The 14,376-nt window shown below is 45.4% G+C and overlaps 1 protein-coding gene across 1 annotated transcript; it reads right to left on the bottom strand.

The window, feature by feature from the left end:
• Nucleotides 1–29: 29 nt before the first annotated feature.
• Nucleotides 30–14,146, bottom strand: LOC115147541 (peroxisome proliferator-activated receptor gamma coactivator-related protein 1). Its single transcript, XM_029689773.1, has 13 exons — nucleotides 14,045–14,146; nucleotides 11,615–11,719; nucleotides 10,700–10,852; nucleotides 10,347–10,454; nucleotides 6,014–8,000; nucleotides 5,323–5,376; nucleotides 4,994–5,077; nucleotides 3,795–4,713; nucleotides 3,023–3,238; nucleotides 2,772–2,841; nucleotides 2,025–2,146; nucleotides 1,133–1,284; nucleotides 30–685 (listed from the first exon to the last, which is right to left on the bottom strand). Exons 1-13 carry the CDS (start codon nucleotides 14,123–14,125, stop codon nucleotides 582–584), a joined length of 4,155 nt encoding a protein of 1,384 aa, XP_029545633.1. The 5' UTR covers nucleotides 14,126–14,146; the 3' UTR covers nucleotides 30–581.
• Nucleotides 14,147–14,376: the final 230 nt, after the last annotated feature.

The following is a 14,376-nucleotide window of genomic DNA, read 5'->3' as shown; positions in this document are numbered from 1 at the left end:
TCCAGTCAGGGCAATGGGATGGACACTAGTTCAGCATTACACAATAATAGTCTTTATTCATTCATAAAGAACATGTTCATAATTGGGAATAAAATGACTAAGGGAATCTCAACTTTTTAAACATTGTAACAGACGAGAGTAAAGCAAAGCTTGCAAATGCAATATTAGTGCAAACAATGATATTTAAAGAGCCTTCCTTTAAACTTTTTTAAAAATATTTTGTTTACAATATTCTAATAATTAACATATGATTTTTTTCCTTAAATCTTTTTACTGCATCAACAAAGTTTTGCTAGCACAGTAAATAAAATAAGATGAGTTGATAAAAGTGAACCAATACAAGTTAAAACAACATTTCTATAATGTTAAAGTATGCACATGTGTACAGCTCTTGAGGTAAATCTTGCTGACTTGTTGGCTCAGTCCCAAATTACACCCCATTCCCTTCTATAGAGGGCACTGCTTTGGGATCAGAGCCCTAAGGTTAGTGCCCTCTATAGGGAATAGGGCGACATTTGGGACCTTTTCTCCCCATCATTCCTTTTTTCTTTCTTGGCTCCCTCTCTTCCTCCAGGACTCTGCTACCGCTTCAAGCCTTTCTGTGCCTGCTTCAATAGCGTGTCAAAGTCCAGCTCCTCCTCCTTACTTTTCGCTGGAGTGGGGTCCTCCTCTTCTCGATTAGAATCTGGTGAAACAAACCAGTTCGGTTACCAATATGCTATGATTTCAATCACATTCACCCTGCAATTACATCTGCGACCCTGTGCATGTGACTTAATAAACTCATGTCATCTATGTCCCAAAAGGGGAAAGCCTTCGTCCGAGAGGCCGATACATTCTTAATAAACATAGGGCGTGGCAGGTAGCCTAGTGGTTAGGAACGTTGGGCCAGTAACCGAAAGGTTGCTGGATCAAATCCCCGAGCTGACAAGGTCAAATCTGTTTTTCTGCTACTGAGCAAGGTAGTTAACCCACTGTTCGCCAGGCGCCGAATACGTGAATGTCGATTAAGGCAGCCCCCCACACCTCTCTGATTCAGAGGGGTTGGGTTAAATGTGGAAGACACATTTCAGTTGAACAACTGAGTAGGTATCCCTCTTTCCCATTTGGGACCACCCTTAAAGGTTCTCACCTAGGTCGGCGTACGTAGATTTGCAGAACTGACGCCTGCCCCCGAAGCAGAGGTCAAAGGGCAGCTCATCAGGTCTCCTCAGCTTGTAGCCGTTCTCGATGGCTGCGAACGCATCTTTCATGTTGTAGAACGTCACAAAGCCGTAGTGGTCGCTATGGAACAGAACACAGGTTAAGAAATTGTTATTTCCTAACCACTTGACATGGACAAAGGTAAATTAGTAAGTTACCTGGTGAAATAAGTGTTCAATAAATAAAATGAAGCATGATTATATCTAAGGGGGACAGAGAGGGAGAGGTGAGGGGGACAGAGAGGGAGAGGTGAGGGGGACAGAGAGGGAGCGGTGAGGGGGACAGAGAGGGAGAGGTGAGGGGGACAGAGAGGGAGAGGTGAGGGGGACAGAGAGGGAGCGGTGAGGGGGACAGAGAGGGAGCGGTGAGGGGGACAGAGAGGGAGCGGTGAGGGGGACAGAGAGGGAGCGGTGAGGGGGACAGAGAGGGAGCGGTGAGGGGGACAGAAGGGGCTAAAAGGGGAAAGAGGACAGAGAAAGTCTAGAGAAGAAAGAGTTTAAAGACACTGATGCTAATGATTTTTGACCATCTCTTTTGATGCAGAGAGAAAGCAAGACTCACCCCCTGTCTCTAAAGTGCAGGGTGCATTCCTCCACCTCTCCAAACAGAGAGAAAGCAAGACTCACCCCCTGTCTCTAAAGTGCAGGGTGCATTCCTCCACCTCTCCAAACAGAGAGAAAGCAAGACTCACCCCCTGTCTCTAAAGTGCAGGGTGCATTCCTCCACCTCTCCAAACAGAGAGAAAGCAAGACTCACCCCCTGTCTCTAAAGTGCAGGGTGCATTCCTCCACCTCTCCAAACAGAGAGAAAGCAAGACTCACCCCCTGTCTCTAAAGTGCAGGGTGCATTCCTCCACCTCTCCAAACAGAGAGAAACGTTCTCTCAGCTCCGCGTGCATCATGGTCCTCTGGATGCGGCCCACGTACACCACCCTGCGCTCGTCCTGGCCACACAAAACAACACACCAAGGGTTGTCACTATCACAAGCCCTGTAGATTTCTACAAATGATCTTCTTAAAATCCGATTTTAAACCCAAACATTAAAGCTGAGATCTGCGAAAGGGGAAACGGTGCCATAGGTCTCTCCCAGGCCATCTGTTATGGTTTTGTTTTAGACAAGGAGATGAGCCTCCAGCAATGTCATTGAAATACATTGTAGTACATGCTGTTATATCACACATGCAATGATATCAGGGAATAAAAGTGCTTGTTGTTTGAAACATCTTTGTTATTGTAATATCACAAACAGACGTGGCAGTTACACCACAACTCATCCAACTTTCACCCTAACCACACTGCTAACCTTATTCCTGACCTAAATTGAAGACCAAAAAGCTCATTTTGGTTTCCAAAAATGTTTATGATATAGCCAATCTTCAATTTGCAGCTTGGCCATCTGGTGGGAACCGAAGAGGACAGTAGGCGACAGTTTGTTCTCCAAATCAATCAGGAAGTAATGGCACGATTACATTTCACATCTTAAAAAGTATAAAAAATATATTTCTAAAATATTAACAGCAAAAACACAAGGTGTACCACGGTTTGTAAATGTACCACTCAGTACTCACTATGGCTTTTAGTTTTTGATTCCTCATATCTTGTTGTCTCTTTCGCTTCCTGGAGTCCCTGACGTTGGAGCTGAAGGTTGGGGAAGAGGAGACAGCGAGGTAAGATAGACTACGGAAGACCAGTGTGGCTATAGTTTAATCAGAGTCTAATACAATCATTCAGAACTCCTTTAATAATACACACCCCTAAAAACTTTTACTAAATACTTTTTTAAAAGTTATTTAAAAAATTTATTAATGCCATCACTGACCTGTAGCAGTCCCTCCACCTCTGGGCCCTGCTGTAGGCCAGTGTGGTGGGGGACCTGGACCTAGATCTGGAACCAGACTGAGTCCAGGACTTTGATGTGGACCGAGAGCGGTTCCAGGACTGTGGGTAGGGGAGCCGGTACCGGCAGGGAACCGGGGAACGGGAGACGGAGCTGGAGCAAGAGGAGGAGCTGCTTTCAGAACGCCTGGGACAGAACCTGGTGGGGGAGGAGAGGGATGGGGAGGAGAGTATGGGGATGGGGAGGAGAGTATGGGGATGGGGAGGAGAGGGATGGGGATGGGGAGGAGAGGGATGGGGATGGGGAGGAGAGGGATGGGGAGGGATTGGAGAAAGAGGAAGGAGAGGACGTGGGTTAAAGCAAGAAAATCCATTTTGGGGTGGTAAAAAGTTGTAAACTTAAATTACTAAAACCAGATGTAAAGTATGTAGAAGATATAATGGAGATATTTATTTTGAAGATCATCTTTGAGAACTAACAATCACCAAAATAAAAAGTACAGTCAGGGAGAAGTTAAAATTCAAAACATCTCATGTCATTGATTGGTGGCTTATAAAGTGTTTTTATGCTATGGCAAAATGTGTAAAACTGCAAAAAATTATCTTTAAAAATGTATTTTTTTATTCTGTCAGAAATTAGGTTTAAAACAGCAAAAAAAAGTACCTTACCATTGGCCACACCCACTAACATGCCCCCCCTCCCCTCAACTTCAATTCAAAAGCAATAACAGTCACCACACAGAACTTTAACCTACCTCTTTCGGGGTGGAGAGCGAGACCTGGATCGAGAGTAGGAGGAGGATGAGGAAGATGATGATGAAGAAGGGGACCTAGAGCTAGAGTCCGAGCATGAAGACCTTGACCGATAGTGCCGGGACGACCTCCTACCTCTGGCAGGGGGACTGGGTGAAGGAGGGGAAGGGATGCAGGGGCTGGTTCTCTCTTCCTGTGTCTCCCCTGCAGTAATGGTGTCCGTCCTAAAGGGGGAGCTATCTGTAGATGGCGGAGCAGAGTCTGAGGGATGTTCTGTCTCTGGAACAGTCCTGGAGTCCATTGGTTGCTGCTGGCGCAAATATTTCCCAGAGTTCTGCGTGCCAGGCACTGAGGAGGGGTTGGTGATTGGTTGGTGGTCGGGGAGTATCGTTTGTATTTTGCTGCATAGCGTAGTAGTATTACTCCCTGGTTGATCCTGAGATAGACAGTAGTCATGGTCCGAGGAGAAAGATACTGGTGTCTGGAACTCAGGGGGGGTGACAGGGGGCTTCGGGGGGAGGGGGTGGGCCTTTTTGGGTGGTAGAGGACGGGGGTCGATGATTTGGATGGCCTTGGGAGGGAGAGGTTTGGGGGTTGCCGGTTGCTTCCTCTGAGGTGCGACAGGGGTAAGCGGTTTCCAGCGCGGCTGTGCAGGGGCCTGTTCCTGAGTGCTGAGAACATTCTGGGTGCTGAGAGGTTCCTGAGTATTGCAACGTTCCGGAGTTCTGAGGGGTTCCGGAGTTCTGAGGGGTTCCGGAGTTCTGAGGGGTTCCGGAGTTCTGAGTGGTTCCGGAGTTCTGAGGGGTTCCGGAGTTCTGAGGGGTTCAAGTGTGTTGACAAGTTCTGGAAAGCCAGCGGGTTCTGGAACACAGAGTTTTTCTTGGGTGCTGAGGAGATAGGCACCCAGCAGTGTCAGCATCCCTGGAAAGAAAGCAACGAACCAGATGATGAACTGAAGTTCTGTTCTAAAGCATGAGAATAACCAAAACAAAGTCCTCTGAGCAACTGTGTGGACTAAACTAGAAATTAAGTCGAAGAACAGGTTCATCACAACTGGCGCCCTATTCCCTTTATAGTGCACTACTTTTGACCAGTGCCCATATATGGCTCTGGACAAAAGTAGTGCACTAAGGAGGTAATAGGGTGCAAGTCTCCAGGCTGAGTCCTTCTGCATAATAGAAAGGACCTTCCTTTAACTCACCTTCAGTGTTGTTGCTCAGCTCTTCATCTCTAACAGGGCTCCTATCTGGACTGCCTTCAGGTTCACTCTCAGTCTCCTCTTTGGCTGTGGGAAGAGACAGCCATGAGGGAGGAAAGGTCAGGGATTGAATCTTAGAGTAGGAGTGCTGATTTGGATCTGTTGTGCCTTTTTCCATCACCATGTTTAAGATGACAAGGACAGGGGTAGCTGGGATGTATGCATCAACCAAATCAATACATCTTAATGCAAATCCCAGAATGGATGGGACGTAGTATAGCTGGAAGAAGCACGGGAGAGAGTTAACAAAACCCCACTGATCCCTCACTCACCTTGTGTCTCCTCAAACCGCTCCAGAAGGCTGGTCAGATCTGTGGCTTCGATTCCTGCAACGTGACCAAGAGAAATCGGTTTCTGAATGCAGGGACAGTAGCAGTTCATCAAGGTGAACTTTCTGCTGGTCTAGTGTTCTAAGCTGCTTCCTCTGGAACACATATACTGCTGCAGCATGGGTTCCGGTCCAGACCCCTGCTATTTCAGCAACTCTCCTCACTTTTTCCTCTCCATCTTTCCTATCTGAAAAATATGAGTGGGACTGCCCCACTCCTTACAAAATAAATACAAAAATATAAAAACGTTCTGAAAAGCAGTCGTCAATCTAGTATATGTTTAAAGCTTTGATTCCTTCGCTGGACATGGAGACAATCTCTTTCTGAATGGGTCTTAGAAAGAATGACACAGGATATCCAAGTAATCACAAATGATACATTTTTGTTAATTTCACATCAGATCTAACTAAATCACAAATCCTCCACTTTTAGCTCTAGCTTAATTAGCTTTATCTGAAGAAATACATACTCAGGGTAGTTTCCCCTAGGTACAGATCTAGGATCAGATTCCACTCCCCCAATCCTAACCTTAACCTGTAGTAAGTAAAATGATAAACTGACCCAAAATCAGAGTCAACTTCACCCTACACCAAAATATATTGTTTATGTGTGTGTTATGGCTCATCTGGCTTACCTGTGCCGCAGGTGGGGGTCTGTATGGAGGTGTTACTCTCTGGAGAGGTGGACAGTTGGACATGGGGGAGGTTCCCAAGGGCTACCCGCTTTGCCCTCTCCATCTCTGGGTAAGGAGCAACAACAGCATGGGTGGGTGGATGGACTGAGGGTCTGGAGGATGGACTTGCCATTACTGGTGCACTTGGGGAAAACTTGGACCCTTCTGGTACGGTCTCAATCCCTTTCCTTGGGCTGAGAGAGCGAGGCTGATCCCCTTGTTTCATGGTCTCTGCAGTGTTTTGGTTGTGAAGTGCTTTCCGCAATGGTTGTTTGGTGGAGAACCTCCGCTGGATCTCAAGGAGGAGACTGGTGCTCTTCAAGCTTGGATCCCGGTTGCAGAACACCATTTTGGGCTTGGGCGCCGGAGACTCCTGGGTGGTGGACAGAGGTAGAGATTGTTCCTGTTCCTGCTTCTCCTGGTTGGTCCCATGGCTCCTACCAAATCCATCCAAAGATGGACGGGTTCCTGGTAATGGGACCAGGACAGGGTTTGGGGGGTCGCTACTGATCGCAACAGCACTCTTTTCTGGGCTAGTCCTGTTCTGGCCCAGACCCGCCACTGAGTTGGAGTTCAGGTTAGGACTTGGTAAGGGACTAGCAGGAGAGATGGTATCAGTCCAAATAGGCTTTAATACACCAACATAATTAGCAGATTTAGCTTCCATTGAGTTGCATTTGGGCTTTAAAGCTGAGCTGGGAGGAGAAGTCTTAGTCCCACTTCTTACAGGCTTTGATCCATTGATGCCAATGCCTTTACCAGGTTTACTGGGACAAGCAGGAGAGACAATCTTTGTCCTAGTCTTAGATATAGGCTTGAATCCACTGACATCATCTCTTGTTTTACTTCCTATGTAATGATGTGTGGTCGTTGGTCCCCAAACATTATATTTAGGTCCTTGCAAATAGGGTATAGGAGGCAACTCCTTGGGGGTTTCAGGTAGAGAGGGCCATTTGGTGGTGTAATTCTCAGGTTTCACCACCAGGGGTAGTCTTTTCTGCTGGCGCAGCAGGCGGTACTGCTGAAGACTGAGGGCCGGTCTGGGCTTGGACTCGCCTTGCTGTGGTGGAGGCTCTGACGACGACTTATCTCCGGTCCTTTCAGGTAAGTCAGTTTCAACCGGATGTTGGTTGTCCTTTGAAGATGCTGCTGAAGACTCTGGAGAGGATGTTGTGAGGGAAATGGTCGTTGTTTTGGTGTTGAAGTCAAAAATGGGGATTTGGCTGGTGAGCTCGCTCAAGTCCGGGAGCACGTTTAAGTCAAGTTCGTCTGTTTCTGGTAGCTCGTAGGATGTCACCAGGACAGGTCCGAAGCTCACTCTTTTTTTGTTCTTGGTCTTCTGGCCTTCTTTGGGCCCGTCCCACTTCACAAGTAGACTTTTTAGTTGCTTCACTTCTTCACCTTTACTTCCCTGTTCTCCATCCCCCTCTTTCTCATCCTTCATCCCTCCTCCCGAGGGACACTCGTCATCTGATCCGTCCACATCAATTTCCTCGTCGCTCTCTTCCGAACCAGGCTTCGTATACCTCCACACCTCGCCCTCAAGGGGTACTCTCTGGTCCGCACTCCATTCCCCCAGGGAGGAGGCCTCCTGCCTGGATGTGCCGATCCAGTCCTTCCCCTCCTCATCCAGGCACACCCTCAGGCAGTAGGGGTGCATGAGTTTCACCAGGTCCACCAGGGACACAGTGGAGGAGTAGCCATGGTCCTTCTCTACAGAGTTCAGCGCTCTCACTTCTGATTGGTCGAGGGAGAGTTCTCCCGAGTCCTGATTGGTCAGATTGAAGCCCCGAGGCGGACTGTGAATGTGGACCTTGCCGCCCTCCTCCTCTTCTGTATCACTCCTTTCCTCCTCCTCTCCATCGCTCCTCTGTATGGATGTGGAAGAGCCCTGGGCTCTGGGAGTTAGCCTAGCCCTCCTGGGTCTGTCAGTAATGACTGTCTCAACCTGTAAAGAAGAATGACGTCAAGACTCTTACTCCAGCAGAGCTAGCTATGCTCATAATCGTGCTGGCTATTTCTCCATTTTTATTGATTTTTAATAAAGATATCATTCTCTATATTATTTTTCATGACAAACTCAATCCCATAGTGTAGTACACTAATATTCTTTGTATATGATTTCCAAACTATGACACAACCCAATCCCATACAAATGTCAAATTCATTATGCTAGGCATTTTATTTATTATTATTTAGTACATTAAAACCAATGTACATTTTTAACTGTTTTTCTTATTTGAAACCAAACAAGTTACTCCAGTGCAGGGCTCTTCCTATGGTACTCATAACTTGAATGTGCCTCGAGAGGAATATTTATCTTGCATAGAAATAGATAATTCTACAATGGGGTTGTCCGATTTTTCTATTCGTCACTAGTTTTGTTTGCAGAGGAAAAGTAAATGTTGACTGTTCCAGCATCTTCAAAGTGCGCCTCAACAGAAATATATTTTTTTGCGTGACGGCCAATGTTCCCTCTAAGGTGCGCGCGTGCGTGGGGGCCCAGCTCACCTCGGACTGCCACACAGATTAAATATCAGCCCGCGCAGAGAAGCACGAGATTGAACTTCACTTGACTTTCTAGAGTTTTCCCCGTTAGTTAACACTATCAACGTTTCCCTCTACTGTGGGAATTGTGTTAGAATCAACGCAATATTAGCTACTTTCAATGTAACATACCGAAACAAAACCAACTATGCAAGACTTCGTATGCAAAACTAACTGTGCAAGAGATTTTATTGTAGGCAGAACGCATCGGAGTAGGATTCTATTGCATTGACATGCACCACCTCACAGACCAGTGCACCATAACCAATCAGAGCCGCAGTAGGCCTATATGAAAATAGCCATTGCCACATATGGATCCTATATGGCCACTGGACAGCATGCGCTTGTTTTGAGATCAAAGTGAGAGCTGCATGTAGCCACCTGTGCACATTTTGTTCATATCCTTTGCTAGTTAGTGAGTTATTAGCCCAGTTATAGATCATTAGTAGTTACCAATGGGGGGAGTGGTTGCTTCCTACAAGAGCACAAAACGTTTGTATTTCTAGACATCTTTGAAAAGCCAGTCAGGTAAAAAGCATTTGCATGTCTTAAAGGGGCAGTGTTGTATTTGTGATGTATTTTGAGACTGCCTTGAATAAGCTAAGTAGCCAATAGGCAGAGGGTAGCATCATTTGTCTGATTCTCTGTAATAATGGTATGGGAATAACAATGCATTTTATTTTGTAAAGTGGTTCCTTGCATTGAACAACAACATTTTTCAATCACCTCCTTGTATGAAGGACAAGTGGATCAACAGGTTCATGTCAAGCCCTACATGTTTTTCCCCCCAAAAGTCTCATGGATGTAGGCCTATATTGAACACCACACATTGGCTGTAGGCTGAATGACTGAACAGCTATTTCCATGTTCAAACGTTATGGGATGCATTTGTCTCCCTTGTTTTTGATGGTAGGCCTACATGATGATCAAACAGCCACAGTAGCCTACTAACTAACTTAACGCTGGTTCAGCCTCAGTGGCCACAATAAACGCGTGCCGGAAGTTGCACAGAATTTTCACAATGTTCAAGTTTGCAGTCAGCAGACCTGAAATGTACTCAGTGACGGAAAAAAGCGAAGCGCCACAGCTAAATTACTGTTCTGCAACAGAAACAGTTTACTCCAAATGGAAAAATGTTTTGCAATAAAATCGAGTTTCTATTGGACAAATTCAAGTAGGACCCTCCCAGTTTCATTATGTTTGCTTCAGTAAACGGTTTCCGTTGCAAGACTTAATACACCCCAGGTTAGTTACAAATAGGGTTAGAGTGAAAACCTACAGGAGGATAGCTTCCAGGAACATGGTTGGAGTGAAAACCTACAGGAGGTTAGCTTCCAAGAACAGGGTTGGAGTGAAAACCTACAAGAGGATAGCTTCCAGGAACATGGTTGGAGTGAAAACCTACAGGAGGGTAGCTTCCAGGAACATGGTTGGAGTGAAAACCTACAGGAGGGTAGCTTCCAGGAACATGGTTGGAATGAAAACCTACAGGAGGATAGCTTCCAGGAACAGGGTTGGAGTGAAAACCTACAGGAGGATAGCTTCCAGGAACATGGTTGAAGTGAAAACCTACAGGAGGATAGCTTCCAGGAACAGGGTTGGAGAGCACTCTTCTAGTGGTTCTTTTATCATTGAAATTACCTCTGTAAACCTAGATTAACGGGTGGGATTACCAGTAGTAGTACGGCTAATCTTAATCTGACACACACACAGACTTCCATAAAACAGAAAGGGATGCGGTTTCTACCTTTCCAACAGAGGAAGAGGGGGATGAAGATGAAGAGGGGGTCTTTATGGAACGAAAGAGTGCTTCTTTATCAGGTGGAGACCGTGTTAAACTCAGCAGCCGCCTCAACTGGAGAAACACACCAAACAGGAGAAATACAGTAATTACAAAACAACAATCACGTCCTCCCACTGACACCATTTTCACCATGACTTCCAGATAAAACCAAAATAAAAGCAGTACCCCTGATTCTCATCAAATCAAGAACACCTGGGACTGTATTCACACAGCGTCTCAGAGTAGGACTGCTGGTTACTCTTAATTCTCAACTGATTCTGAATCACACACACAGACCCAGACGTGGTTTTACCCACCGGTGAGTTGTCCCGTAGCCTCTGGTCAGAGAAGAGCCCAGTGTCAGGCAGGGTGTCAAAGGGAGACAGGGTCTCATCGTCAACACTGTCCAGTATCTCTGTTAGAGCTGTCAACAACGTGGACTCACTCTCCTCATCCAGTCTGCTCCTAGTCTGAAAAACAAATGGCATTCATTTATCTCACTCTCCTCATCCAGTCTGCTCCTAGTCTGAAAAACAAATGGCATTCATTTATCTCACTCTCCTCATCCAGTCTGCTCCTAGTCTGAAAAACAAATGGCATTCATTTCTGAAATAAATTGAATTCATTAAAAATAATACAAATGGCATCTCTCATTTCTGTTTCTAATTGGACAAGTTAATGTAAACCAGGAGTTTTTCTGCACACGACTCCAAATTGACAGTAGAAAATGTAGGGGACACCACTTGGAAACATGATATTCCCTAGTTAACGCTGTGTGTTGATATTTACTCAGCTTTAGGTCCCGCAGGCTGTCCCAACTCATAATAATGACATGAAAGAGCATTCTAATAGTGTAAAAGGCCCTTAGTTGACACTAAAAGGTTGTACTCTGTACCCATTTGAAGATTCAAAAAAATCTTAATTTGTTTGATAAGATCACACATTTTCTCAGGGGACCCCAGATTGGGTCCCGACCTGAAGATTGGGAACCACTGATGTAGAACCTGTCTTGGATGGGAACAGGGTCTACACTAGGGGCGTATTCATTACGGAAACCGTTTAAGACCCAAACGATAGCAAACAACAAAATTAGAGTTTCTATTGGACAAATTCAGGTAGTTCCCTCCCCGTTTCGTGTGCCTTCTTTTAAGAAACGATTTACAACAGAATCAGCGTAATGAATACGCCCCAGTATATCTGAATGTTGGCCAACATTGTGTCCTGATACTGACCTCTGCAGCTACGGTGGAGTCTTCAAACATAGCCAGGATAGAAGGGTCCAGGCAGGAGTGAGTGTCCATTTCCAGATCACTGACTTCCCCTTTACCCAGGACAGCCTGTAACAAGCAACAAGATCAGACAGGGAGAACAAGTTCAATCACGAGTCAGGCAAATAGGCTGCCCAATTATTGGAAAAAGATCTGATCTGATTGGTCAAAAGAGCAAGCAAAAATATCTGAATTGGGCCTCCTGTGTAAACGCAGCCTACAGAAACAGTTGCTCGATCATAAGTCTTATTGTGATTCCCCGCATCCCATCTCCTCGTCTCTTTCCCAACCGTAGTGGAGGAGAAGGTCAAGTCCCTCCCTTCTGACATTCTTCTTTAATGTATTTACAGAAAGTGGCAAAGAGGAAGGATGGGGGGAATTAAGGAAAGATTGAGAAAGTTAACACATTTCTACTAAAAGACACTTGAGCAACATAACTCAAAGAGCAGTCTGAATACAATAAAACAAGCTGCTAGTCATCAGTGTTTGTTGAGGCTGTGTTTGTATGCTTCCTCCCATCAGAATGAGTGTGTGTGCATGCCATGTTTTCAGACTGTTGAAGAGCAGAGCCCTGTGGCAGGGGCGGAGGAGGGAAATGTTCAGAAAGTCATTACCACACTTCAGTTTGATTTATCCAACGTGGTGTAAAAACAGCAGCACAAAGTGTCTCGCATCATAAGGACATGCGTTGTCTTGTCATAAAAAGTGACAGTTAGCCCATAGCACACTAGTCCGCACTCTCACTTCTTGACAACAACGGCCCCTCCCTGGGTGTGGTGGTGGTTGTTGCTGGGACACTGTCTGTCTATAATATGATTATGGGGCTACGTCCCAAAAGACACCCTATTCCCAAATGCAGTGCACTACTTATGACCAGGACTTATAGATCCAAATGGATCTTTCTTGAGAAACGTGATAGTCACAAGCTGCATCCCATATGGCATCCTATTACATATGAAGTGCAGTGCACTACTTTTGACCAAGGCCCATAGGTCTCTGGTTAAAAGTTGTGCACTATAGGGAGTAGGGTGCCATTTGGGAGAGTTTCCAGTCAGTGTTCTTTTCTCAGTGTCACCCAACCAATAAGTGTGTGGGAGATGAGATCCGACAGCGAACAGTAACAATGGGAGCATTGTAAAATGTTCAGACTGGGGAAAACAGAAAAGCGTGGCGTAACGTTATTTTTTATTTTGCCTTTATTTATTATTGAGCCCGTTCCAACTGGCACCCTATTCCTTATATAGTACACTACTTTGGACCAGAGCCCATATGGTCCCTATCTACTAATCCCTCATTACCTCTCAGGAAATATACATTATTTTAATTGAGCGGGGATAGTACAGTACTACAAAGACGTGGACAGCGTTGAAATAGGCCATTGTAGGCTACTAGGTGCCTGACACTCACTCCTATTAACGTCAATGTTAGGCCTATACAATCACACTAGCTACAACTCTGTTTATCATGAATGTTTCCCACAAGAGTAGAGCGGCTATAGCTAGTTCAGCAAAACAAGACCCTGGGTGTGAGGCCAGTGTTGACAGGTGTGAATTATATATGGTGAATGTTTACTGAAATGGGTGGTACGCAAAGGCAGTTGAAATGCAATGATATAAAAACGAGTAAAATAAGGGTGCATTGTAGCGGAATTAATGTACTTCTGTATGAGCCCATGGTTGACATAGGTAGCATGCCCAACACTTGGACCGTAACAGTTCCAACATTACAAAAGTAATGTGTCCCTGTCTGAATATGTATGGCACAGTGTGTGTACGTTCCAGCACGTTGCTAAATATGCATATCGGCAGCCACGTGAATGCAGAATATTCGAAAGAATAAACTCAACAATTGAATCTTATTTAATTTGTAAGTCGCTCTGGATAAGAGCGTCTGCTAAATGACGTAAATGTAAATATTTGCTTTTGATTGACGACAACCGACATTGATTGTTGCCAGCTTCCGCATACCCAACACGACCAGTCTTTATAAGGTGTGCGAGTCCAGCAACTATGAACGTTAGCAGCAGACAGAACATCGCTTTTTCCGAGTAGAGGAGAAACTTGGCTGACTCCTTAATTAATTGTAGCACATTCAATTTACTGTCACGGCAACTTAGACAGGTATTACTTCGCAGAAAGCCAATAAAATAATGCCGAACTAAATCGTGAAATAACGGAGACAACATAGTTAGCTACTTGTGTCACCAGCAGTTATTTTCCCATGCCACCATGCGATTCGCAGCTAAAGTTAGCTTCTACTAGCCGTTCACATCCACGTGTAGGCACCGCGTGCTGGTTTGCTATTTTTCGTGTATGAAAAAGGCCAAAGACAAGTGGTACAAGTAATTTTTATTTGGCCACATGTATGCAGAGAAAGTATGTATCAAAGCCGTACCTCATTGAATGTGTTTGCGGTCAGAAAGTCCGTGTTGCCGGTGATTATATGCTCATCTTTTCTACGCCACTGCGCCGCCATTTTACAGATCCTCACATGGCTTCGTTCAGCTATAGCTAGGAGCGTTGCCATTGGTCAGCGCATAGACACGTGGTCGCCAGTACACGGAAGTTGCCGGTAATCGCAGATCTGGGATCAATGTATCTTGCTCAAATCATAGGCAAGTAAGCGCAAAACTGACCGGAAATCAGATCGTCATCCGATTCGCTGCCTCTGCAGAAAGCCCCAAATTAAATATCTTTGATATGTCAAACGCTATTGCTGTCATGCAC

This window comes from Salmo trutta, chromosome 14 (genome assembly GCF_901001165.1).
Source record: "Salmo trutta chromosome 14, fSalTru1.1, whole genome shotgun sequence".
NCBI lineage: Eukaryota > Metazoa > Chordata > Actinopteri > Salmoniformes > Salmonidae > Salmo > Salmo trutta.
Note: the sequence above shows the minus strand (reverse complement) of the source record. Positions and strands in the feature narration are given on the sequence as shown.